This window comes from Mytilus edulis, chromosome 3, assembly GCF_963676685.1.
Source record: "Mytilus edulis chromosome 3, xbMytEdul2.2, whole genome shotgun sequence".
NCBI classification, from domain to species: Eukaryota; Metazoa; Mollusca; class Bivalvia; order Mytilida; family Mytilidae; genus Mytilus; species Mytilus edulis.
Window position 1 is genome coordinate 64,600,936 of NC_092346.1, and position 26,140 is coordinate 64,627,075.

The 26,140-nt window shown below is 31.7% G+C and overlaps 1 protein-coding gene and 1 long non-coding RNA gene across 2 annotated transcripts; one reads left to right on the plus strand and one right to left on the minus strand.

Annotated features, from left to right (window-relative positions):
* Positions 1-3,378: 3,378 nt before the first annotated feature.
* LOC139517116 (uncharacterized) lies at positions 3,379-21,448 on the minus strand. Its single transcript, XM_071307803.1, has 11 exons — positions 21,336-21,448; positions 17,911-18,106; positions 17,253-17,405; positions 16,648-16,790; positions 16,035-16,175; positions 15,429-15,577; positions 14,827-14,913; positions 6,811-6,955; positions 6,304-6,410; positions 5,872-5,990; positions 3,379-5,228 (listed from the first exon to the last, which is right to left on the minus strand). The coding sequence occupies exons 2-11, from the start codon at positions 18,103-18,105 to the stop codon at positions 5,214-5,216; spliced, it is 1,254 nt and encodes a 417-aa protein (XP_071163904.1). The 5' UTR covers position 18,106; positions 21,336-21,448; the 3' UTR covers positions 3,379-5,213.
* A 1,034-nt stretch (positions 21,449-22,482) lies between these two features.
* Positions 22,483-24,027, plus strand: LOC139517117 (uncharacterized). Its single transcript, XR_011663082.1, has 2 exons — positions 22,483-22,664; positions 23,552-24,027. It is a non-coding gene; the product is annotated as an uncharacterized lncRNA (long non-coding RNA).
* The last annotated feature ends 2,113 nt before the right edge of the window (positions 24,028-26,140 follow it).

Below are 26,140 nucleotides of genomic sequence, written 5' to 3' on the forward strand. Positions count from 1 at the left end.
GCCCTGAAATGAAAAATATGAAACAATTCAATTGAGAAAACTAACGGCTTATTTATAACAAATCAATATTTGAAAACAAATGTCAGACAATGAACCATCCACAACCACTGAAGTACATGCTCCTGACTTTGGACAGGTACACAATAATGTGGAGGTTTAAAATAGATTTGAGAGCGCTCAAACTCCCCCTAACCTCAAAAGATTTTATCTGAACAATCTAGTATTTTAGATTTTAATAACTATCATTGACAAAAGGACATGTACAAGTCAAGAAAAAAGTGTTGCAGAATGAATATTTACTTGTATTGGAAAATATGCTTTAAGTCAGAAGAGCATCATTGTTGCTAGTACATATTTAAACTTGAAGATATATCATTGTATTTGGGGGGTAATGATTACTTTAAATGTAATCAATACCCTTATGTCACTGACTTGCTAGCTATTCTTTCAAGGTTCATCTTAATCTTTGAAATTGAGGTAAATATTCTTTCAAAAGCATGCATTCAAAGTGGTAAATAGTATATAAGTACTTGAATATTAAAAATACAAAATGATTTGTATGTGTATACTTCTGCAGGGCTACAGAAATACTGTGTCAGTCTGTCTTTCAGTCTTTTTGAATGTTGTATCAAAGGTTAATATTAGCAACTCCGGACTAGTTTGAAAATCAGTGGTGATCAACTATTTCCCTAAATTTCATGCTATTTTATATTTCATGAGAAAACTTTCTCTGTGAATGATTGGTCTAAATTCAATTATGACACCAATTATCCTTGATTTCTAATGAATCCTGTTTATCCATATTTTACTCATATTAAAATGGACTAAATTTTTCTGCCAGCTAACATAACACTCACTCTGTTCAAGTTATTCATTTTTTTTTAACTTTCTTAAACTATCCTGGATTTGTACCAAACTTTGACAGAACTTGTTTATGATCAAAAGCTAGTGTCTAGGAGGGGGAGTACAGGGAGAAAGGAGAAAAAAATAAAATATCTCTCTTTTTTCCGGTAAATTAAAAAAAAAAATAAGGAGAAGAGGGGAAGGAGAAAGGAGAAGGGAGAAGGGTACCCCCTCAACGAGAAGGAATTTTGTAATAATATATTCCATTTTTCCTCCAGTTAAAATTACATGCAGTCCGCAGTTAAACATTTTAAAACATTTATTAGATTCATAAACCATCTTGGATTTTTACTACACTTAGACAGAAGCTTCTTACAATCAAAAGATAGTATCTAGAGGCACATTTTTATGCCCCACCTACGATAGTAGAGGGCATTATGTTTTCTGGTCTGTACACCCGTCCATTCATTCGTCTTTCACGCTTCAGGTGAAAGTTTTTGGTCGAGGTAGTTTTTGATGAAGTTGAAGTCCAATCAATCTGAAACTTATTATACATGTTCCTTATGATATGATCTTTTTAATTTCAATGCCAAATTAGAGTTTTGACCCAGATTTCACGGTCCACTGAACATAGGAAATGATAGTGGGAGTGGGGCATCCGTGTACTGGGGACACATTCTTGTTAATCATTTTTTCCCCATTTTTTTAAAGCCTGCATCTTTTGTTGCAAAAGTAAGACAAAGCGATCTTACACTCCCTCATTGTTGATCAACCAAACGTTATCACACTAAAAACATAGACAACACCAAGAGTAGGTGAGACACTGGCTTCTGAAACCAGTACAAGTTTTTTTTATCAATTCAATCTCTGAACCAATAGTTGCTCATAATGCCTTTAGTATTCAATAAGTAATCCATTTAAAACAAAAAGGACATATTGTTGTTTGGTATCCAGCAACGACTTGAAATGTAAATTTCTCTAGAACAAATAACAGAAATACAAGACTAGGGTGGCATATTTCTTGTGATGGTTGAAAATAGGTAGCCTGAAAAAAAAAATCCAAAGTACATGAAAATGATAAAACAAGTTATTGATTGACAATTATTTTATTTTTAATAATAAATGCATCTTTGCAAATATAATATAAATATATATATATGTAAAATTCACATGTTTATCAAGTTAACAGAATTGGCACACTAACACTTATCACAGTATAAAAAGCTTAACTAAATATATGTTCTAGCAATAAAGTTTTTAATTAAAGCTATTTTTATTACTTAGCATGATCACAATGGGAAAAATCCCAGATTTTACATAAATTTACACCAATGTATATCAGATATATTTGAAACGTTGGTGCAAACCATTGATAATGGAAACTTTTTCAAAATGATTGAAAACATGAGAAAAACTATTTAGCAAAACAATGCTATTATATAAAAAAAAAAATACAGCAAAAATATTATAAAACATTATAAGAATCCTAATGAGGTGTCGACTCATAATTATAATAAAATCCTCATATAACATCATTACAGATTTTTTAACACTAAATTATTTATATGAAACTACCATTAGGGATGAGTCGGGTTAACTCTTGGTTGTCCAAAGAATTATGTAATTTAAATGAGCTAAATGGTAACTGCAGATTATTTCAACATAAATTTAAGAAAGATTTGTCAAATGGTTGCAATAGCTCACACTACACCTTTGAGACAGGTGAGCTAATGATAAGCAGACTGGCATTTTACAAAGTAGTCCATGTGGATATCATAAAGTTGACATAAAAAATAAACCTATATAAACATACGGTGTATAATAAAATCATTAATATCTTGTAGTCTGAAAATACTGTAAATAATGTATAAAATTAATTTTTGTTAATATTAACTTAAATAAAACCACAAATTGATATACCCAATTGAATAACCTACCAGTATTTCAAATTGCATTTTTTATTGAATTCTCAAAAAAACGAGACAACTATTTTTATTAATAACATGATTTAGCTGATACAATTTGACCATAAATTATTAGTTACAGTAATAAATTACTGAATTGAAAATGACAAAAACAAAAAGGAATGCAATTTACCTTTAAGATTTTTATGCGTTGATACATTTTGAATATTTTGGTATAAATATTTTGTTCTCTAGTGAGCATGATTATGGTAATATTCCAAAAACATTAGATTTTGCACTGACATTGGTGTCAAAATTTCCAAAATGCCAGAAATTTTGAAATTTTTAGAAGAGATGATCACAGAAATGGTCAGTGTGGTTAAAGAACATTATAGACTTTAATCATCCTACATATTAAAATAATGCTTTTGGGTAAGGTGGAGCCATAGTTGAAGCTGTTAGATTATCTCTCCCCTGTATAAAAAAAATATCACATTTTGTACAAATATGTAAGCTAAATCGCTGTAAAGCCTGTAAATTGACTAAAAGTTATATTCAAGCATTATTTAAAGAGGAAATAATACTACCAGTAATATGACTTTTAAATTCATGTACACCATGCTTCAATGAAAATTAAAACAAATGAAATCACAAAGCTAATTTGATTGCAGAAGAGCAGTACTATTTACATTGTACGCTTAAAACATGGAACAAATGTAACTACAACAAAGTTTCAGGTACATGTATTACTTGTAACCAATACATGCTTATTCATTGACTACCAATTTTTTGTTGGACATCTAAATTTTGATAATACACAATGTTATATTAGTGAATGAGTAGAAACATCACTAAATGAATAGAAAATAAACCTGATATTTAATTTTTTAAAACATGAAGAAAAAAAAAATACAAAATAATTTAAATCAAAATCTTTGTTTCTTAAACCTCACATACATAAAGTATTTATGTATTGCAATGTGAGTTTGTTCATAAATGTTTAATAATATTCTGATTAATTAATTGCACAATCACATTCATCAACATGATATTAAATAAAAACAAATACATTATATGTAACATAAGGGTAAAGAGGAACTTTTTCTTCATGGATGTACTTTAATACAGACAATGGTTTATCAAAAACCTATCTATAATTTAAAGGGGAGTCAATACAGTTTCAGGGGGAGATAACTGTTAGTATAATAAATGAAAATTTGAAGAAAAAAAGTAAAAATTACTTAAAGAATAAGTCTTAAAAGGCAAGTGTTACTAATCTTAAATAAATCAGAAAATACTGATTTCATTTTGTTGGAATTATTGCCTACATTTTTGATAAGGTTGGAATTGCCTTGAGTCATTGCAATGCAATTTTCTACAAAATATTAGGTAACAAATGATGAATCATGTTTCATTGAATATGAATTTAATTTCTTTTCATCTTTTTCAAAACTCATGTAGTGCTGTATTTCAAAATCCATTTCAACCTATTGCTTGCCTCCCCTTCATATGAACTTTGGTTGATAGTTGTCTCTTTGGCGATCATACTGCATCTTCTTAAATTTCAGTTTTAGAAATTTTTAACAAACAAATTCGTGTCGAAATATAAAATTTCAATAATTCTTCTTTAGATGAAAATAAACTATGTCATGTCTTGACCATAAATTCTTCATTAATATCCATAATATTCTGATTTTTATTTTGAAAATACTTTTCCATTATCTTATTTGGTAATATTTCAATGTTTAGTTCAAATAGGGCACTAAGTATATTTTCTTTAACCGTGTTATATTTTAAGACTTTTAGAAAACACTATGCCTACAACATATCTTAAAATCATAAATATTACACATAGAACTGTAAAGACTACCCTTTAACTATAATATTTCTACATTGTCTATGATTCTTTATAATATATTTCTTATCTTAGGGTCTTAACCCTCTGGTGATTTTTCTGGTATAGCCTAAATATCAAAATGCCTGCATGTATATTTAATCAATTCACCATTTCTTACTGACATATTTTCATTGAACATAAGGCCATAAATAAATTTAAATCTTTGCAAGAACACAATGCTCAAGATAAAAATTTGTACACTGTTATGTCAAGTCAGATTTGATAAGAAATACATGTTTCGTTGTACATCAACATAAACCTAGGTTAAAAGTATACACATTATCATGAGTAACAAAAGGTCAAAAATGATTTTGTGTCGTTTTGAAGTTATACAAAAGCATGAATGAATGTTTAAAGAGGTCACACATAGACAAAATAACTAAGAAAACTTCATTGCTCTGATACATTCTCAAAGTTGGATACTGTTAAAGATCCTCATTCAGTCAGTTTGTTCACTAAACACATGCGAGTAAGATGGTTAAAATCTCTTGATTAGATTGGTCCTGAGATTGACCTTCGAACTACTGCTTGCGAAGTTCAGTTCTCATAATAGCAGGCTTGATAGATTTTCACTTCTTCTTTTTCTGAAAAGAACATTAACACAACATTAATTAAGTTAGAATATATATATTTTAAAAATAATTAAGACTAAATAACAGAAAATAACATTATTATTCTCAAAGAATGTTGTGCAATTCTTATTGTGAATTTTACATTCATAAAAAATTAACTTGCATATATTTCCTCAGATTTTAAAAATTTCTCTTTCTACTTCTCTACTGGTCTATCTTTCTCTCAAACCCATTTGATTGATGACTTGAAGACCACTTTTCCATTTTTTCAAATAGTATCCTCTTAATGAGAACCAAATTCAAATAAGCTTATGTGGCAGTGATTATGTTCAATACAGGGCCTTTTATAGCTGACTATGCAGTATAGGTTTTGTCATTGTTGAAGACTGTAATGTGACTTATAGTTGTTAACTTCTATGCCATTTAGTCTCTGATGGAAAGTCCTCTCATTGGCAAGCATTACCACATCTTCTTATTTTCATTAATAGTACAGTACCTAGAACTCCACAAACAAGCTAGTTTCTTAATAATAAAGCACATTTTCATCTTGGTATTTGTATGTACATTATACAGTGTAATAAGTAATGCATAGCACAAAGCCTCTCATACTCAAATTATGAAATGAATTAAAACTTTAAAACTTTTTGTATAATACCTTTTTCCCGCCTTTCTTTTTCTTCTTTTTTAATCCAGATCCTAATTTTATAATACTATTAAATGTATCTGTTTTCATTCTGTGTGTAGTTAATACTTTTACTCCTCCTAGTTTTGTCTCTGTTTAACAATATAAATGATTATGTATTAAAGTTAATAATCATAATTATCCCAGATATTTGCAATGGGGAGCATGAAATTAACTACTGCATGTTTATGTGATTTTATAAAATGTGTAGACCCTATGCAATATGAAAACTTTAAAACAATTTCTATTAACATAAGCGGATTAAAAAAACAAGAACTGGCTGAAAAAAAATCCCGGCGTAACCATTAACCTAAACTGATTTCTGAGTACAGGTTCCCCCAAAGTAAACAAATACTGATTAATTAAAGATTTTAAGCAAGTTAAAAAATATTGTTTTATATGAACCTTCTTTTCTGTATTCTAATCCTTCTAGAATCTCTTTTCCTCCTAAATCTCCAATCAAGTTATCATCTAAATCTAACTCTTCAAAGCACTCTGAATGCATGAGTAGTCTGAAAGTATAAATTATTCATAATTCATCATTTCTGGAATATGAAGATGGATGATTTAAAAGCCAAAACAAATTTCATGACAATTCAAAAACTGCCGAACAGTTAAGGTTTTGTTGATATGAAAAAGTTCAATGATTAAAAGATTGTAAATAAACTTTCTTAAAACTGTGACTCAAGTTCTAAATGTTCTTCAAAATTAAAACTTTGGATACTTTCTGTACAATAGTCATCAAGTAAAAGTTATTCCAAGGATTGAGAAATAATTTGCAACTTAAAAAAAATAGAATTTTAAAAAGGGTGTAATTCTAATTTTCTGTTTGAAAGTTAAACACATACGATAATCTTGTTTTAAAAATCATGTTAAAAGCATTATTTAAATAATAAAGCTAAATATAAATACTTTTTCAATTCTCTAATAAATTTCAATGGAGCAAACTCTTTTCCGAATGCAAGTCCATCTATTCCATTGTCATTGATGTGTAACTTGTATAACCAAGGGCCTACAGGGGGTGGAGGTGGCGGTTCTTTCTTTTTCTTCTTCTTGCCTGAAAATTAAACATGAGACATGAAAAATATACTACTTTGTCATCATTCCTTTAATTTTGATAAAAGAGTATCATACAGAAATTTTAAAAATAACCATTTAAAATTGAAACACTCTTTTTCAATGAGAAATATGTTGATGCACCTGATTGAGACCATTAGAAACTATAATTCCAAATAAATATCATTTGAGAATATAAGAAAAATATTTACATCCTGTGGACATGCACACTTCCATTTTATGTATAAACAACCTATAAAAAAATAGAAGCTGTAGCTCAAAAACTGAAAAAGGAGGAGAAAGCCTTACAAACCACAATCTCTTTATGCAGGTAGTCCAAATACCTTGTACAAAAGAATAATTGAAAAATAAACTAGAGGCTCTAAAGAGCCTGTGTCACTCACCTTGGTCTATGTGCATATTAAACAAAGGACACAAATGGATTCATGACAAAATTGTATTTTGGTGATGGTGATGTTTTTGAAGTTCTTACTTTACTGAACGTTCTTGCTTCTTACAATTATATCTATAATGAACTTTGCCCATTAGTAACTGAGAAAAATATTTGGTAAAAATTTACATAAATTTACCAAATTAATGAAAATTGTTAAAAATTGACTATAAAGGGCAATAAATCCTTAAGGGGTAAATTGACCATTTAGGTCATGTGACTTATTTGTAGATCTTACTTTGATGAACATTATTGCTGTTTACAGTTTATCGCTATCTATAATAGTATTCAAGATAATAACCAAAAACAGCAAAATTTCTTTAAAAATTACCAATTGGAGGGCAGCAACCCAACAACCGGTTGTCCAATTCGTTTGAATATTTCAGGGCAGATATATATTGACTTGATTAACAATTTAACTCCTTGTCAGATTTCCTCTAAATGATTTGGTTTCAGAGTTATAAGCAAAAAACTACATTTTACCCCTGTTCTATTTTTAGCCGTGGTGGCCTTCTTGGTTGGATGGCCAGGTCATCGGACACATTTTTCAAACAAGGTACCTCAAAGATGATTGTGGCCAAGTTTGAATTAATTTGGCCCAGTAGTTTCAGAGGAGAAGATTTTTGTAAAAGATAACTAAGATTTACGAAAAATGGTTAACAATTGACTATAAAGGGCAATAACTCCTAAAGGGGTCAACTGACCATTTCGGTCATTTTGACTTATTTGTAAATCTTACTTTGATGAACATTATTGCTGTTTACAGTTTATCTCTATCTATAATAATATTCAAGATAATAACCAAAAACAGCAAAATTTCCTCAAAATTACCAATTCAGGGGCAGCAACCCAACAACGGGTTGACCGATTCATCTGAAAATTTTAGAGCAGATAGATCTTGACCTGATAAACATTTTTACCCTTTTTGTCAGATTTCCTCTAAATGTTTTGGTTTTTGAGTTATAAGCCAAAAACTGCATTTTACCCCTATGTTCTATTTTTAGCTGTGGCGGCCGTCTTGGTTGGTTGACCGAGTCACGCCACACATTTTTTAAACTAGATACCCAAAAGATGATTGTGGCCAACTTAGGATTAATTTGGCCCATTAGTTTCAGAGGAGAAGATTTTTGTAAAAGATTACTTAGATTTATGAAAAATGGTTAAAAATTGACTATAAAGGGCAATAACTCCTTAAGGTGTCAACTAACCATTTCGGTCATGTTGACTTATTTGTAAATCTAACTTTGCTGAACATTATTGCTGTTTACAGTTTATCTCTATCTATAAGAATATTCAAGATAATAACCAACTAGAGGCTCTAAAGAGCCTGTGTCGCTCACCTTGGTCTATGTGAATATTAAAGGAAGCAGATGGATTCATGACAAAATTGTGTTTTGGTGATGGTGATGTGTTTGTACATCTTACTTTACTGAACATTCTTGCTGCTTAAAATTATCTCTATCTATAATGAACTTGGCCCATTAGTTTCAGTGGAAAATGTTAGTAAATATTTACAAATTTTATGAAAATTGTTAAAAATTGACTATAAAGAACAATAACTCCTAAGGGGGTCAATTGACCATTTCAGTCATGTTGACTTATTTGTAGATCTTACTTTGCTGAACATTATTGTTGTTTACAGTTTATCTCTATCAATAATAATATTCAAGATAATGACCAAAACAGCAAAATTTCCTTAAAACTAACAATTCAGGGTCAGAAACCCAACAATGGGTTGTCCAATTCATCTAAAAATTTCAGAGAAGATAAATGTTGACCTGATAAACAATTTTACCCCATGTCAGATTTGCTCTAGATGCTTTGGGTTTTGAGTTATAAGCCAAAAACTGCATATTACCCCATGTTCTATTTTTAGCCATGGCCGCCATCTTGGTTTGATGGCCGGGTCACCGGACACATTTTTCAAACTACTAACCCAAAAGATGATTGTGGCCAAGTTTGGATTAATTTGGCCCCGTAGTTTCAGAGGAGAAGATTTTTGTAAAAGATTACTAAGATTTACGAAAAAATGGTTAACAATTGACTATAAAGGGCAATAACTCCTAAAGGGGTCAACTGACCATTTCAGTCATGTTGACTTATTTGTAAATCTTACTTTGCTGAACATTATTGCTGTTTATAGTTTATCTCTATCTATAATAATATTCAAGATAATAGCCAAAAAGAGCAAAATTTCCTTAAAATTACTAATTCAGGGGCAGCAACCCAACAACAGGTTGTCCAATTCATCTGAAAATTTCAGGGCAGATAGATCTTGAACTGATATTTTTTTTTACCCCATGTCAGATGTGCTCTAAATGCTTTGGGTTTTGAGTTATAAACCAAAAACTGCATTTTACCCCATGTTCTATTTTTAGCCATGGCTGCCATCTTGGTTTGATGGCCGGGTCACCGGACACATTTTTCAAACTACTAACCCAAAAGATGATTGTGGCCAAGTTTGGATTAATTTGGCCCCGTAGTTTCAGAGGAGAAGATTTTTGTAAAAGATTACTAAGATTTACGAAAAATGGTTAAAAATTGACTATAAAGGGCAATAACTCCTAAAGGGGTCAACTGACCATTTCAGTCATGTTGACTTATTTGTAAATCTTACTTTGCTGAACATTATTGCTGTTTATAGTTTATCTCTATCTATAATAATATTCAAGATAATAGCCAAAAAGAGCAAAATTTCCTTAAAATTACTAATTCAGGGGCAGCAACCCAACAACGGGTTGTCCAATTCATCTGAAAATTTTAGGGCAGATAGATCATGAACTGATAATTTTTTTTACCCCATGTCAGATTTGCTCTAAATGCTTTGGGTTTTGAGTTATAAACCAAAAACTGCATTTTACCCCATGTTCTATTTTTAGCCATGGCGGCAATCTTGGTTTGATGGCCGGGTCACCGGACACATTTTTCAAACTACTAACCCAAAAGATGATTGTGGCCAAGTTTGGATTAATTTGGCACCGTAGTTTCAGAGGAGAAGATTTTTGTAAAATATTACTAAGATTTACGAAAAATGGTTAAAAATTGACTATAAAGGGCAATAACTCCTAAAGGGGTCAACTGACCATTTCAGTCATGTTGACTTATTTGTAAATCTTACTTTGCTGAACATTATTGCTGTTTATAGTTTATCTCTATCTATAATAATATTCAAGATAATAGCCAAAAAGAGCAAAATTTCCTTAAAATTACTAATTCAGGGGCAGCAACCCAACAACGGGTTGTCCAATTCATCTGAAAATTTTAGGGCAGATAGATCATGAACTGATAATTTTTTTTACCCCATGTCAGATTTGCTCTAAATGCTTTGGGTTTTGAGTTATAAACCAAAAACTGCATTTTACCCCATGTTCTATTTTTAGCCATGGCGGCAATCTTGGTTTGATGGCCGGGTCACCGGACACATTTTTCAAACTACTAACCCAAAAGATGATTGTGGCCAAGTTTGGATTAATTTGGCACCGTAGTTTCAGAGGAGAAGATTTTTGTAAAATATTACTAAGATTTACGAAAAATGGTTAAAAATTGACTATAAAGGGCAATAACTCCTAAAGGGGTCAACTGACCATTTCAGTCATGTTGACTTATTTGTAAATCTTACTTTGCTGAACATTATTACTGTTACTGTTTATCTCTATCTATAATAATATTCAAGATAATAACCAAAAACAGCAAAATTTCCTTAAAATTACTAATTCAGGGGCAGCAACCCAACAACGGGTTATCCGATTCATCTGAAAATTTCAGGGCAGATAGATCTTCACCTGTTTAACAATTTTACCCCATGTCAGATTTGCTCTAAATGCTTTGGTTTTTGAGTTATAGGCCAAAAACTGCATTTTACCCCTATGTTCTATTTTTAGCCATGGCGGCCGTCTTGGATGGTTGGCCGGGTCACCGGACACATTTTTAAAACTGGATACCCCAATGATGATTGTGGCCAAGTTTGGTTTAATTTGGCGCAGCAGTTTCAGAGGAGAAGATTTCTGTAAAAGTTAACGACGACGACGACGGACGACGGACGCTGGACGCCAAGTGATGAGAAAAGCTCACTTGGCTTTTAGGCCAGGTGAGCTAAAAACGGCAAAATTTCCTCAAAATTACCAATTCAGGGGCAGCAACCCAACAACAGGTTGACCGATTCATCTAAAAATTTCAGGGCAGATAGATCTTCACCTGATAAACATTTTGACCCACATCAGATTTCCTCTAAATGCTTTGGTTTTTGAGTTATAAGCCAAAAACTGCATTTTACCCCTATGTTCTATTTTTAGCCTTGGCGGCCATCTTGGTTGGTTGACTTGGTCACGCCACACATTTTTTAAACTAGATACCCCAGTGCCAAGTTTGGATTAATTTGGCCCCGTAGTTTCAGAGGAGAAGATTTTTGTAAAAGATTATTTAGATTTATGAAAAATGGTTAAAAATTGACTATAAAGGGCTATAACTCCTAAAGGGGTCAACTGACCATTTCGGTCATGTTGACTTATTTGTAAATCTAACTTTGCCGAACATTATTGCTGTTTACAGTTTATCTCTATCTATAATAATATTCAAGATAATAACCAAAAACAGCAAAATTTCCTCAAAATTACCAATTCAGGGGCAGCAATTCAACAACGTGTTCACCGATTCATCTGAATTTCAGGGCAGATAGATCTTGACCTGATAAACATTTTTACCCCATGTCAGATTTCCTCTAAATGTTTTGGTTTTTGAGTTATAAGCCAAATACTGCATTTTACACCTATGTTCTATTTTTAGCCGTGGCGGCCATCTTGGTTGGTTGACCGGGTCACGCCACACATTTTTTAAACTAGATACCCCAATGATGATTGAGGTCAAGTTTGGTTTAATTTGGCCTAGTAGTTTCAGAGGAGAAGATTTTTGTAAAAGTTAACGACGACGGACGACGACAGACGACGGACGCCAAGTGATGAGAAAAGCTAAAAAGGGATATAACTCTATACATTTTGTACAAGTAAATGACTCACAACCAAAATTCGAACTCTGCTTGAGGGTTGTGGTTCTTAGCATTGTGTATGAGATTCAGAAAATTTGTCTAAGTCATACTAAAGTTAGAATGCTGAAAATGTGATGTACAGAAGGACATACAGTCAAGGGTAACACTTAATTTCACATTTGCCTATGGCAGCTTCATATAAATATTTAAATCATCATTTTTACCTGTATAAAAATGATATTTGATGAATCAATTCAGTCAAAAGTATTGGTTACTAAGAAGTTTAATTGAAGGTCACATGAATACTGATTCACATGACGTTGAATTATTGACTTGCAAGTCTATAATAAATCAGCTATGTTCTTGAGCTTATTCTGACCAAACTCACTGCTAATAATAAAATACTATTTAAAAATTCCCCTTTTTTGATATTACCTGAAACAAAAATAATCCTATCATCGTGTAATGAGTTTTTGTACTAATAACAATATTCACTTCTTATGGTTTTCACTGTTGAGTTTTTATTCACATGTTTACTCAAATTTTGAAAGCATGTTCTGTGGAATGTTTTTAGGTACATGTATTTAGATTTTTTTGTCAAGGCTTCCTATAATTTTCTACTATTTCTGATTATTTTGCGATTTTTGTATGTCAAAAAACTCGCTGGTTTGTAACAAAAACTACCAAAAAAAAAACATGACAGTCACATGTCTTGAAGATTCGGTGTCTGATAAACAAACAGTATAGTTGTACTTCATGTTACCCTTCAGACATTTTCTCAACAACTATTCTAGTGATGCACATTTTTGGCATTAAATAACTAGAGGCTCTAAAGAGCCTGTGTCGCTCACCTTGGTCTATGTGAATATTAAAGGAAGCAGATGGATTCATGACAAAATTGTGTTTTGGGGATGGTGATGTGTTTGTACATCTTACTTTACTGAACATTCTTGCTGCTTAAAATTATCTCTATCTATAATGAACTTGGCCCATTAGTTTCAGTGGAAAATGTTAGTAAAAATTTACAAATTTTATGAAAATTGTTAAAAATTGACTATAAAGAACAATAACTCCTAAAGGGGTCAACTGACCATTTCAGTCATGTTGACTTATTTGTAAATCTTACTTTGGTGAACATTATTGCTGTTTATAGTTTATCTCTATCTATAATAATATTCAAGATAATAACCAAAAAGAGCAAAATTTCCTTAAAATTACTAATTCAGGGCCAGCAACCCAACAACGGGTTATCCGATTCATCTGAAAAATTTAGGGCAGATAGATCTTGAACTGATAAACAATTTTACCCCATGTCAGATTTGCTCTAAATGCTTTGGGTTTTGAGTTATAAGCCAAAAACTGCATTTTACCCCATGTTCTATTTTTAGCCATGGCTGCCATCTTGGTTTGATGGCCGGGTCACCAGACACATTTTTCAAACTACTAACCCAAAAAATGATTGTGGCCAAGTTTGGATTAATTTGGCCCAGTAGTTTCAGAGGAGAAGATTTTTGTAAAATATTACTAAGATTTACGAAAAATGGTTAAAAATTGACTATAAAGGGCAATAACTCCTAAAGGGGTCAACTGACCATTTCAGTCATGTTGACTTATTTGTAAATCTGACTTTGCTGAACATTATTGCTGTTTACTGTTTATCTCTATCTATAATAATATTCAAGATAATAACCAAAAAGAGCAAAATTTCCTAAAAATTACTAATTCAGGGGCAGCAACCCAACAACGGGTTATCCGATTCATCTGAAAATTTCAGGGCAGATAGATCTTCACCTGTTTAACAATTCTACCCCATGTCAGATTTGCTCTAAATGCTTTAGTTTTTGAGTTATAAGCCAAAAACTGCATTTTACCCCTATGTTCTATTTTTAGCCATGGCGGCCATCTTGGATGGTTGGCCGGGTCACCGGACACATTTTTGAAACTAGATACCTCAATGATGATTGTGGCCAAGTTTGGTTAAATTTGGCCCAGTAGTTTCAGAGGAGAAGATTTTTGTAAAAGTTAACGACGACGACGGACTACAACGGACGCCGGACGCCAAGTGATGAGAAAAGCTCACTTGGCCTTTTAGGCCAGGTGAGCTAAAAATGGCTGAAACAGGTCAGTTTTATTAAATTTGTTCTTACGTCTTTAAAAGCGATTTTGAAAATGTTTTAAATTGTCAAGTTGTAGTGTGGTTGTTGTTCTAAATATAGAAACTGAAAAACACATCACAATTTTCGCATGTGCAATCAATACCGATGAAATATGGTTGATACGAAAACATATGACACGACGATATATTAATTTTTGTTGAAATCGTGTTTGATGGCATTTTAAAATAACAATCTTTTCTAGTGTGAATAACCTCACTGCCAATAAACCCTCGTTTTTATCTTTTCCTCTGTATCAGCACATTAAACAATAACTACTGTATTACCTTTTTTCTTTTTCTTTTTACCAGATCCTGGAACAGATTCTTTGTCTGAAGCTGACATCTCACCAGATCTGTAGCCCAATTCTTTTTCTGCAAAATTTTATTATTTTCTGGTTATGTTTTTTTATCATTAGTTTTTTTTATTTAAATGAGTTTTTTAAATGTCCAGCTGCTAATAATGTTGATGACACTTGGCAAAATAATATTTTAATTTATTATTTCAGATAATTTTTTTGAATTGGGATCAGATAAAATGTAATAACTACACTGCGAAATCAAGGGTTACATAGTTACCATTGCTTGACAGTATTATGCATTAGATACCTAGGTAGGGGCACCTTTACAAATTCAAACGGTAGTAGAGATAATTTTGAAGTGTTTTTTCAAACTGCAGTCAAAAAACACTGAATACTGAATCTATGTAAAAAAAAATATTAAAAAATATAAATCAAAGATTCAAAATTACTTATTGTTTTCAATTATTTAATTCCCTTTACACCAACTCTTAAATCATAAAAAGCTTTCAAATAATTTATTCATGGGGTAATGCTAATTATTCAAGATTTTTTTTTTTTCCAATTTGGTCATTTCTTGTATTTTCTAACCTTTAGCAGCCTTTTCAGCCTCTTCTTCCTCCTTTCTTTTTATCTCCTCTGCCCTCTTGATGGCCTCATATTCTGCTTGTTCCGTACATAATTTAATTATCTTCATAGCTCCATCACATTCAAGATTGTTTCCGTTCAAATACAATTCACTACAATTTTGTTTTAAAAGAAACTGTAAAACATAAGGAACAGTCAACTTGACTCATGTACAATCAAATTCAATTTTCTTTATTTATAGCGATGGATACTGCATAGGAAATATTCCAGACTTTTTCTTGCCCAGTTTTCATATATGCAGTTTCTAAGAACTGTTTGAATCTAATCAAAACATGTAAATAAGTATTCATTGTCAATTTGTTACAGTTTCATGTAATGATGATGTTCTTCTAATTTTCGTGGATTTCGTGGGTACTGAGGAACCAAAAATTTAAATGTTCAACAAATTACAAATTTTTCTGTATGCAAACTTTGCGAAAGCCACAAAATTTAGTACCCACAAAAATGAAAGTTTTACTCAATCCACGAAAATTGGTACCCACAAAAATAAATGAAGCCACAGTATGTTCTTTTTCTATAGTTTTTGTTTTAACTAATCAAAGAACTTACCGTACAGCTGTTTTGGATACAAGATCTCCTATATATTCCCCTGACTTGGGAGTAAGATCACAATAACACATACTCAATGAAAGCAATGTAATATTCTGTTCTAATCCTTTACAGAAATCCCTACAACCTTCATCACCAAATCTGCAAGAAATAGATCCAATTTCCTAAAATGTGTTCAGTATTATTTTTTTTAATCTATTCTGCACACTTTTTTCTTTTTTTTTTTGCCTTTTGCATTTCATGCCTTTTCTGTTTTGGTGTAACATTACATTTGCAAGTTAAAACATATAATTTTTTAAAACTTAGCCGTAGTGAACATTTACAGACACTCATTGTCACAAAAAAATATTTATGCAAGTCTATTTTAGATCCAGCTTTGAAAAGCCAAGTTATATTTCTCTGATAAGTTTTTAAAAATATGAAATATATGATACTATGCATAGACAATGGTTCTTTCTAAGAATAATACATATGTTTATATGTATTCTGATTTGTCTGTAATTTTCAATAAAACATTTTTGTTTCTGAATTAATCTTTTATTCTTTTCTCTTAGAAGGAATACATTTTCATCTTCATTATAAATAGAGGACCTATTCTCATAATTAAACTTACTCATTATAATCTAGAACAACATGTGTTAGTGTCGGACATATATTGAATGATCTAGAAAGTCTCTTGGCTGCATAAGGTTCTAACAAACAGTCTGATAGTTCTATCACTCTCATGGGATAGCACTGTCTCTCAATTAGTAAGGCCTAAAACAAAAGATGCTTAAAAAAATAATTGAAAAATAAGACTGTAAAAAACATATTTTTGATTGTTGTCTTTGCTTAAACTCACATTTGTTAGTTATAAACAGCATGAGAAAAAAAGAGGCAGGTACAAGCTTTTTTTTTGTTCAGTAATTTCTTTATCTACTCTGTGTATAGATTTTATTTTAGTTTTTTGCATTTTATTATACATCTGTTTTTGTATTGACTATTTTATTATAATAATTACATTTCTAAAGATACTAAAAAAGAAATTACAAAACAATAAAACTTTTCCTTACAACGAAAAGTTGACACAATAACAATATTGGTGTTAGTCTTAAAAGTTGCAAGATTCCTCCCTTTTTTTGTAATTTCATGCGTTAAACAACCATTATACTACCCATGAGGCTCTCACACAGTATATAATAAATAAACAATTTGAAATGTTCATGATTTTTCTCTTACCAGAGTGGCAGCATTTTCAATGGACATAGGATATTCCCATATATGCAAATCTCTGATATAAATGTATCTATCCTGTCTAATAGCAGCTAATACAGGTTCTATCAATACTGGTAAATCACCTTCATTTTCTGGTACCTCTCCTTCAAAAATGAACTAAAACAAAATCAATAGAGTATTTTCATTTGGAAAATTGCTGAAGTTTGATCTGCACTTGCTTAGTTTTAGATATTCTAATAAATTCACTATCAATTGCAACACAGTATTATTTTAAGGCAACAAAACTTACAGTACAAAAAGAAATTAAACTGTAGGTTGTTTAATTAGACAGATCTGGTTTTAAATTTAGGTATTACAAAAAGTTATTTTATACTGTAAAATTAAGCATAATCTGGATATTTCAAAAAAGTGCCCATTAAAAATAGATCACTTCCTATGAAGTGACTTTAGTCTGTGTTTTGAATTTGACATTTTTCAATATCTCACTTTTATTGTTTAAAGAATTCTTTACTAAACTTTTTTAAATAAACATGAATGCATGCAGTTGAGAGAATATTGATTTCTTTCAACCTAAAATCTACCACTACAATGACTAACACTTTAAATACATTATTAATAATATTGAAAGTGTTAGTTTAAGGAGCTAAATACTGTTTTGTACCTTTTCTAAAACTGTTGTGTTTTCTTGGCATGCCTTGAGGGCCTTTTTGATTCCAGAGCACATCTGGGAATCAGTGAGAGCACAATTTCTTTCATAACATTTATAAAGTCTCTGTATAATGTCTTCTGCTCCAGCTACTGTCTTTTTCTTCTTTTTCCCTCCTTTCTTCTTTCCTTTTTTACCTTTCTTTGGCATCCTTAAAAACAATAATGATTTTTTTTTAGAAATATTTATACAAGAGTGCACACACTGAAATGTCTAGCCTTCTTTACTAATCATTGATATTATGTTGATAGTCCTAAGTATAAAGCTTTATTACAACTGTCACATAAACTTAACATTAACCAAGATAGCTAAACAAAGACCAATGAACCATGAAAATGAGGTCAAGGTCAGATGAACCATGCCAAGCAGACATGTACAGCTAACAAATCTTCCATACAACAAATATAGTTGACCTACTACTTATAGTTTAAGAAAAATAGACCAAAACACAAAAACTTAACACTGTGCAATGAACCGTGCAATTAAGGTCATGGTCAAATAAAACCTGCGGGACTGACATATAGATCATAATATATTTCCATACACCAAATATAGTTGACCTTTGGCATATAATATTAGATAAAAAGACCAAAACTTAAAAACTTAACTTTGACCACTGAACCATGAAAATGAGGTCAAGGTCAGATGACACCTGCCATTTGGACATGTACACCTTCCAGTCCTTCCATACACCAAATATACTAGCCCTATTGCTTATAGTATCTGAGATATGGACTTGACCACCAAAACTTAACCTTGTTCACTGATCCATGAAATGAGGTAGAGGTCAAGTGAAAACTGTCTGACGGTGGCATGAGGACCTTGAAAGGTATGCACATACCAAATATAGTTATCCTATTACTTATAATAAGAGAGAATTCAACATTACAAAAATTCTGAACTTTTTTTTCAAGTGGTCACTGAACCATGAAAATGAGGTCAAGGACATTGGACATGTGACTGGCGGAAACTTCGTAACATGAGGCATCTATATACAAAGTATGAAGCATCCAGGTCTTTCACCTTCTAAAATATAAACCTTTTAAGAAGTTAGCTAATGCCTGCCGCCGTAGCCTGATCACTATCCCTATGTTGAGCTTTCTGCAACATAAGTTGCAGGCTCGACAAAAAACATGCATGTTTACTGCTTTTTAAAATATAGTTTGTATTTTTCCTGGATAAGGATTTACTCAGTATTTTGAGTTCATTTCCAGTATTATACAGATAACAAAAACTTTCAAGAAACAAATTTAAAGAAATCAATTTTGTACAGATTTTGGACTAAAAAGGGGAGAGCACTCAGCAGCCGCTGTGTTTAAAAAGTATTTTAAAACAGATCTCTTAAGGCACATGTACTACCACCAATTAAAGCCTACAAAACTATAACCATTATCTTACACTCCTTGGAATGTCCATGATTTTAAAAGAAACAAAATAATTCATAATAAAAATAAATCATACATGTAGGTGCACAACTTTAGAAGGTTAAGATTCTGGAAAAGTTTCAATAAATTCTATTAAGGGTTTTAGGAGGAGTTGCAGTGAGTGGATACATAATGGGAATTCCAACAGATAAAACAATGACAAAATCCATTTTCTGATTAGGGAAATAATTGAGATTACAAACAAAATACCTGTATAAGATATTATTAAATGGTTTTTTTATAAAGTTTTCAATAAAATTCAAATAAAAACAAAATAGGAGTTGCTCAATGGTATAATATGGTGATCACAAATTTCAAGATTCACAAAATTTTTCAATCCCTTTCCTCCATAATGACACTTTTTGACGCCACCCCCTTTACTCCATAATGACGCCTTTTGACACCTGTGTAGTACCTCAGTTGAAATGCTTTGACTACAAAATTTCTGCACCAGACTTAAAAAAATTTGTATCCAATATGAAAAGGATATTCATGAGAATATCAGACTGGAATTTCATTGATGAAATATTCGTTTTTACAATGAATTTGTACTTTGAACCTGATGATTTTTTTTTATTAAAAAAATCCTATGCGAAGCAAGTATGTTAAAAAACAAATTCCATGGAGGAAAGGGTTAAAGTAAACTTTTAAGGGTTTAAGAGAGATTTTGAATACAATGTAGACCTCATAATGATTTGTGGAGCTGTAACACTTGATCCGATAATTTTTTACACTTGTCTGAATGACTTTAACTATTAGGGGGGATAGGACCTTCATCGGGACTCCGTGATCAGGTGTTTTTAAGCTCAGATTTTGGGATTGCATGATCCTTTCAGGATCAAGGAACTCCTTTATTAAAATTCCATGATCCTTTCAGGATCAAGGAATTCCTTTATTAAAATGCTGGATTTTGGAATTTAATTTTTTTTTTAATTACGGACCTTGGGATTTCATGTTTTTAAACCCGATATTTTTGGATCAGGACTCCTCCGACCCCCCTAAACTATTGTCTTCAATTTTCCTTTGTGGCTACATGTATATCTGTATATTACTGGGATTGGGTACCAACCCATAAACACTGATAAAAAGCAGTACTAAACTAGCATCAACCATACCTAACCCCTACTGTTCAACCTAATGATATTCTAGAAAAAATTCTAACCCATAAGTACAAGGAATTGTAGTGGAAATAATTGTGACGACTGGCAAGGCTATTTTTAATTTTTTTTCCTAGTAAGGCGTCCCAGAAAATTAATTAAAACAGCCTTGCCAGACGCCATAATTATTTTGACTAAAGGAATTGTAAAATAAAAGAGGATCAAATGTATAGTTTTTGTCTATCTATCTATGTTCATATTTCCGCACTCAGTCACAACTTTGACTATTACGTGCCGTTGCATGTGTGGCTTATTTACAATGTAAAAGAAATAAATTTGCAGTAATATGTTAATTACATTGCATTGGTGCTTATTTAGAAAAAATATAACTGATTTAATTAAAAAATTTTGTGGGTCTCATTGGGGGTACGGGATTGCCGATTTTTTGTAAGCGTGACAGGTGAAAGTCAAGCTATTGTGTCGTGACAACGGGAAATAAGGTCATGCGGGACCCGAGAAATAACAAAACAATGAGAATTGCTATAAAATACATACATAGTGTAAGCTAGTCCGAGATTACTCTGACTAAGTGTAAGCGGGATACGGGAATCTGTCAAAACAGTAAGAGGGATCTGGGATCGGAACCCCCAATGAGACCCCTGTTATCCTATGTATATTTCTTGGTAAAACTATGTACATGTTATGCAGTTTTTAGAATATTTGTGAAAGAGCAGATATAGAAATCTGCTCTTTGAAGCACAACCGAAATTCAAACAAAGTTAACAGTTTTCAATTAAGTCTTTGTGAAACAACTATATTTTGTTCATGTGTTTATGCTATAAATAGACTTTAAATTTACTTGTGTTATCGATATTTTTTCTGCCAAATTCTTTCTTTTTGTTGTGGTGTTGTCAACACACTTTTTTAGCGATTCCAACATTGAAGACTTTGAAGGTGGAGATAACTCTTGTCAACCGCCCAGATTTTTTTTACATGTATTATGTTTCGATTTAATAGAATCATTGATATAATCATAAATGTATACATATATGCTATAACTATTTCGATAAATTATGTTTTACTTAATAACATTTATCAGTAAAAATCGATAGAATATGTTATAAAATTCACTGTTCTTTAAAGTTTTTTTCCCATACAGTAGGCTTATTATATAACAGTGAATTTTATAACATATTCTATCGATTTTTACTGATAAATGTTATTTAGTAAAACATAATTTATCGAAATAGTTATAGCATATATGTATACATATAGATAACGATAACAAAATGCAATTTAATTTAAATTGCAAATAATGTATCCTATTAATATCCCCGGCGCTCTTTTCAATTAATATGAGAAAGGCACTACCATAAATGTCAATTTACCCAGACTTTGTCGTACATATACTGTAGTAAGTTTAGAAAATTAAGGTCTCGGGACACAGAAAATAATACTGAATAATCAAGTTGAAACTTTGTTGAAACGTTTTGGTCTTCGGCTTTTTAACCCTAGATATAGATCTAACGGGCAATTATATTTATGGTTCAACAATGGTTAAACATTCTGATTTTGAATTTCTTGGAACTGAAAAGAAATGAGTTTCAACAACGAAATAAAAATTGTAAGTATAAAAGATTTGCAAGTTACGATAAATCACAACATTGATTCAGTAGAATAATGTCCTGTATGTCGTTGAAAAATTAGTAATGCCCATTTTGGGTTGTCCCAAAAAAATAATTTCTGTCTAGGACTGTTATGCTAAGTATTAAATTAATTTAATCTGATAGTCCCAGTTCATGTCCACAAAAGATGAATGTTAATTCAATATCAGACAAAGGTTCCTCTCGAGACCAATGCAGTATAGTAAGACTTCCAAGTTGTTACAGGATCTAAACCATGCACACATGTAGAATATGAAAGTCGTGTTGTCACGCAAGGTTGTAAGGTAAGTGCAGATGTTGCCTTTTTCTATATATATTCAGGTTTCCTGTAAAATTCACTCTGTGGTGAATGCTACGGTGAGAAAAAATGATGCCATTATTATATGTAGTAACTTCCATCTTTATTTCTGTACTACAGTCGGGAGAACAGGTTTCTGGACACAGCTGTCGCTATGCTTATGTGTGTGATGGTGGCTTGACATCGGACCACACTGATATTATCAAATTAAAAAAAGAAATTGAAGGTAAATTTGCGCATTTTTTAATTGGTGATTTTTTCTTCAAACTATTGTGATTATCACAGAACAGAACTTCGAGTGCCTATTTTTTGAAATTAAGAACTTATTCTTCAACTAATTTTTTGTGTAAAATTTTAGCAAACAAGATTTTCCAAAAATATATGCAGATATTAACTTTATTCAACCAAATTTCTAGCAATCGGTTTTTTATCCGGTCTACATGCTTCTTTAGTATAATTGTTGATCCCTACTTACGACTGATGGGAACATTGAATATAAAGAGCAAACACAGTTACTTGTTCCTTTGTATTTTTATTCGAAACACTATAAAAGATTCAGAACTTGACATATGGTAATGACCGTGGCTAGCTATGTATAGTATTGTCTCTTTGCTGAGATCGTATGCCCCTCCTATTTTAATGTGTGATACGACAGTAAAAATATACAAAAGTCCCATCTATATAGTATGTATGGTCAACTCAGTGATGAAAACAATACTGACAACCAAGTATCTAAGTTTTCTGGCAAACGGTGTCATCATCAATTGCATACCTGAAAAAGAGGATAAATATGATGCATTACTATATAGCCTTGTAGTGCACCATGATGGGGGATCTAAGGTTTAGTTAATTGGACCTTTTACAATATCAGAACGTATGTTTAATTCAAATCCACGATTTCAACTTGTACTGCAGATATCTTTAAAGGTTAATTCATTTAATCATTGTGTTAATTAAATTCTGTTTCACCTCATACATTTTTTAACTAAAAATTAACATAATTTATTTGAATTATTCTTTTTTTTTTATTTAGTCTCATCGACTAATTGGAAGTTGCGAATATTTTCCCCTACCACGGAGCAAACGATATATAAATTTTAATACATTTTACAGCACTGAAAGAGAAATCAAAACCAGTGGCGTTTTATGCTTACCGAAGTGGTAATCTTGGCACTGGCTCAAACTTGAGGCACAGCATCGTGGTTTATGATCGTGTGGATTTAAATATAGGGAACGCATATAACAAAAATAATGGCAAATTTACGGCTCCATCAGTTGGACTTTATCTCTTCCACGTCTCTACTGGGGTATACTTTAAATCATATGCAGTCATGCAACTAGTGCTCAATGGCGTGGTTAAAGACATTGGATTTCCCGATTCAGCTACAACTGGTCATGCTTTATTGAGGAGTCATTCTACTACAGCCACACCTTTGCTGCTTAAGAGAGGCGATGTTGTTTATGCCCGAATCGGAGTAATTAATGGGGGAAACTACATAGAAAGTAACCAGTACATCCGAACTAGCTTCTCTGGAACAAAACTATAAGAAGTAAAGAGAAAATTAATAAATAAATATACATATAGTTGACATTCTTTATTTCTTTATACGAACAAGTACACACCTGTGATATCGTGGGTCCGTGACTGAATTAAAGTTTATAACTATGCCTAAGCCTTATTTTAGTAATTGGTATTATCATCTGATAAAGTCATGTCGATTATAAGATACAGAGTTTTCTCTGCTTTTAAATCTTGCTGTTTGAACCCGTCGACCTGGAATTTATCAATTATTGGTTTAATGTTAATTATTTGGAAAACAAAAGGTCTTGGCTATCCAGGAATGGAGTATTTTTTAATCAACAGCATTGTCCTATATTAGTTATCTTGGAAAGTCTTGCTGATTGTTGAATAAAACTACAATAGGGAACAATTTGACAATGGATTGAATTTAGTAGTGTCAGCCCTTTGATTATGACCCGTGTATATAACAAAATCCTAAATACACCCTTTGGTGGTGCGCCTGTCAAATGCGGAACGTACAGATAAGGTAATAGCTAACAGGTGAATATACTATTGGTATCGGTATCGGATTCGACCCGGAACTTGTTAATTATTGGCAATATTAATTATGTGGAAAACAAAAGGGTCTGGAGTGGTGTAATTTTTAATCTACACCATTGTCCTATATTAGTTCTATATAGAGTTGAATTCTTTGATTGGTCGTTTTTACCCGATGACGGCTGACAAATTGGACCTCGTAATTTTAGTATTATAGATATATACATGTATGTATCATATATATACAGTTCTGTAATTGATCTCTGACCTATGGATCTATGATCTATGTATCATATATACAGTTCTGTAATTGATCTCTGACACAACACTTCACGAGTTTTGAAATTGAAAAGGTTTTTTTTTTGCATTTTTTTTTCTGCTTTTCATGTTCTCGTAAAAAAAGGGAAATTGTTCCGGAAGAGTTCTACATCAATCGTGGTTGATTTTCCATCTTTCCTTGCCAAGGATTAGACTTCTGATCCCATACTATATATTTGTGACCGAACCAAAAGGCATAAGCTAACGAAGATGATGTTTTTCTTGGTACCATTCTAATCAAGGTTTATAATGATAAGGTTGAAAGTAAAAAACATGTGGAATAATTGCCCATGAGACAGCTATTCACCAGAAACCCAATTAAAGTATTACTGACGCTGCCAGGCATTAATTTATTAGAATACTAATTTGTTATTACCTGGGATTTGCCACAATCTCATAAACCTTTCAATTTCATTATCATCACAGATTGACCTTCCATCGAGGTTAAACCAAATGACAGATGTACAATAATTGATTGTTGCTCCTGCTGTAGGACAATTTTATTCCTAGCTGGGTTTTTTGTGTATTAAGTTTTTCATGTGTTTTGTTTTAGACTGCTGTCAGGCTCTTTCATATAGACCAGATTCCTTTGGGGGAAGAGGGTTTCAATATTGACTTTTCAATTCATCTGAATGTTTCAAGTCAGGAATATGGAAATTCACTTAGTTGATATAGTCGAACGAATGATTTTGTCAGCCTTTTTGAACTTCTCATTTTTTAAATTTATCTTATTAGAGTTCCGTATTTTCGTTAGTTTTATTATTTATCTTTGTTAATTAAACTTGATAATCATTTGTACGTTAATATCTTTATCGACCTCAAGAATTGAACGGCTGGAAATATTAATATGGCCCGATATTGACTTTTCTTGTACTATTCTAAAAATGATCCTCGTTTTGACTTCGACGGTCATATACAAACAGCGACTTCAATTTGCTTTTGGGAGGTCGACAACGATTCCTCGTGTATGGAGGGTTCAACGTTTACCATGCATCAACTCAATAACTTGAATTTCTTGTTGAATTGCAATTGTTCTCGTAGTGAATATGCATGAAATGTTTGCCATTGGACATTAAGCAAAAATAATCTAAATATTTGAATGATACTGTTTTAAGTGTCGTATTCTATAATAGCCCATTAAGCGCTTCCAAATTCAACTGATTTACAGTTTGTACTTATGCTGTGCTGTTACATTGCTGTCCCATGTATACAGGTTATGTAAGTGATTGATTCAGTGGCCATGGTTCATGTCTGTCATAATTTTTTTTCGTAAACTGTTATGTTGTAATTAAGGCCTATAATTGCTTATGTTCGCATTATTTTAA

Coding starts and splice junctions, on each gene's coding strand:
- LOC139517116 (XM_071307803.1), bottom strand. CDS start 18,105: ATGCCAAAGAAAGGTAAAAAAGGAAAGAAGAAAGGAGGGAAAAAGAAG. Junction 17,406..17,910: donor ACACAACAGTTTTAGAAAAG/GTACAAAACAGT, acceptor ATTTTGTTTTAG/TTCATTTTTGAAGGAGAGGT. Junction 15,578..16,034: donor GTATCCAAAACAGCTGTACG/GTAAGTTCTTTG, acceptor ACAAAATTGTAG/TGAATTGTATTTGAACGGAA.